The 1,510-nt window shown below is 51.3% G+C and overlaps 1 protein-coding gene across 1 annotated transcript in view; it reads left to right on the top strand.

Annotated features, from left to right (window-relative positions):
- Positions 1-1,510, top strand: part of ITGA9 (integrin, alpha 9) — a 385,411-nt gene that overhangs the window by 286,194 nt on the left and 97,707 nt on the right. The window contains exon 16 of the mRNA XM_011999512.1: positions 453-539. Within this exon, the coding sequence (XP_011854902.1) occupies positions 453-539 (87 nt within the window). The remainder of the gene's footprint in view (positions 1-452; positions 540-1,510) is intronic.

The raw sequence follows: 1,510 nt of genomic DNA, 5'->3' as shown, positions 1-1,510 counted from the left end.
TTTTTGAGATGGAGTCTCGCTCTGTCACCCAGACTGGAGTGCAGTGGTGCAATCTCCACTCACTGCAAGCTCTGCCCCCCCGGGTTCACGCCATTCTCCTGCCTCAGCCTCCCATGTTGCTGGGACTACAGGCGCCCGCCACCATGCCAGGCTAATTTTTTGTATTTTTAGTAGAGGCGGGGTTTCTACTGACCTCATGATCCACCCGTCTCGGCCTGCCAAAGTGCTGGAATTACAGGCGTGAGCCACCGCGCCCGGCCGGTCTTCCCAGGGAACCCGTGGGAAAGGTGGGCAGCTAGAAGGGGCCTGGAGACGGCCTGGTCAGGGCACCTCGTCCTACCAGTGTCTACCGTCTGAGCACTGCTCTGAAGGACTCGATTGCCCCGTGGAGCCTGCTCCTGCACACCTGCCTTTCATGCAGCTGACCCATCTGTTGGTACTTTTTCTTTCAGGAGGAGATGGGCATCTCCTGTGAGCTGCTGGAATCGGACTTCCTCAAATGCAGCGTGGGATTTCCTTTCATGAGGTCAAAGTCAAAGGTAAGGGACACAGATGGGACCGTTCCTCGGCAGCAGGCCCCCAGCCCTTCCCACCAGCCACTGATTCCGCCACTGCCTCCCTGAGGTGAGGAGTTCTCCTACCCCCTGCCTCCCATAGCAGCTGGGGCGGCCACTGAAGCCCTGCCACACTCCTGTCACTGGCAGTGTACACCGGGGTATACTCCAGAGGGGCTGCGCCACGTGGTCTTTCTCTTTGATGCACATGATGTACCCCAAATGTGAAAGTGAAGGACACACCACGGCCTCTGCACTGTGGCAAGTGCCGTTTAGTTGGGCTTCCGAAAATAATTTTTTTTGTGGGACTTTCTGTGCCTCTTTGAGTCCCCTAGGCAACGCAGGAGAAGATGTGGTCTGTCACGTCTAGTCCTGACTCTGTCACTCCCTTGGGTGCTCACAGTTTTCTGAAGAGACCTCTCAAAATTCTCAAAACACAAATACCTGTATCCCACTTCATTTTTAAAAAGAGTAAAGAAATTAAGTCACTTTGGTATTGGTGTGGAGACAGATTTTCTAAGTTCAAATGGTATACTACCGAATCTTCAGACATTGTTGGGACATTCTAGTATGTGCCATCATTGTAAGGAGATACAAACATAGGTAAAAAGATTTGGTGGTTGGAGGCAAAATTAGAATCTAAAAGACCAAGTCTCCCTTTGGAAATGGAAGCTGTTTTCCCTGCCATGATTTGAAGGAAATCTCATATTCCTTTGTCTACCTTTTTTCCCTTAAAAACATGAAAGCTGGCCGGGCGTGGTGGCTCATGTCTGTAATCCCAGCACTTTGGGAGGCTAAGGCAAGTGGATCACGAGGTCAGGAGATCAAGACCATCCTGGCTAACATAGTGAAACTCTATCTCTACTAAAAATACAAAAAATTTGCCAGGCATGGTGGCACGTGCCTGTAGTCCTAGCTACTCAGGAGGCTGAGGCAGGAGAATCACTTGAACCTGG

The sequence above is a fragment of the Mandrillus leucophaeus genome, unplaced genomic scaffold, assembly GCF_000951045.1.
Source record: "Mandrillus leucophaeus isolate KB7577 unplaced genomic scaffold, Mleu.le_1.0 Scaffold595, whole genome shotgun sequence".
In the NCBI taxonomy this organism is placed as follows: Eukaryota; Metazoa; Chordata; class Mammalia; order Primates; family Cercopithecidae; genus Mandrillus; species Mandrillus leucophaeus.
The sequence above is the reverse complement of the archived record's forward strand: the minus strand, read 5'-3'. Positions and strand labels throughout refer to the sequence as shown.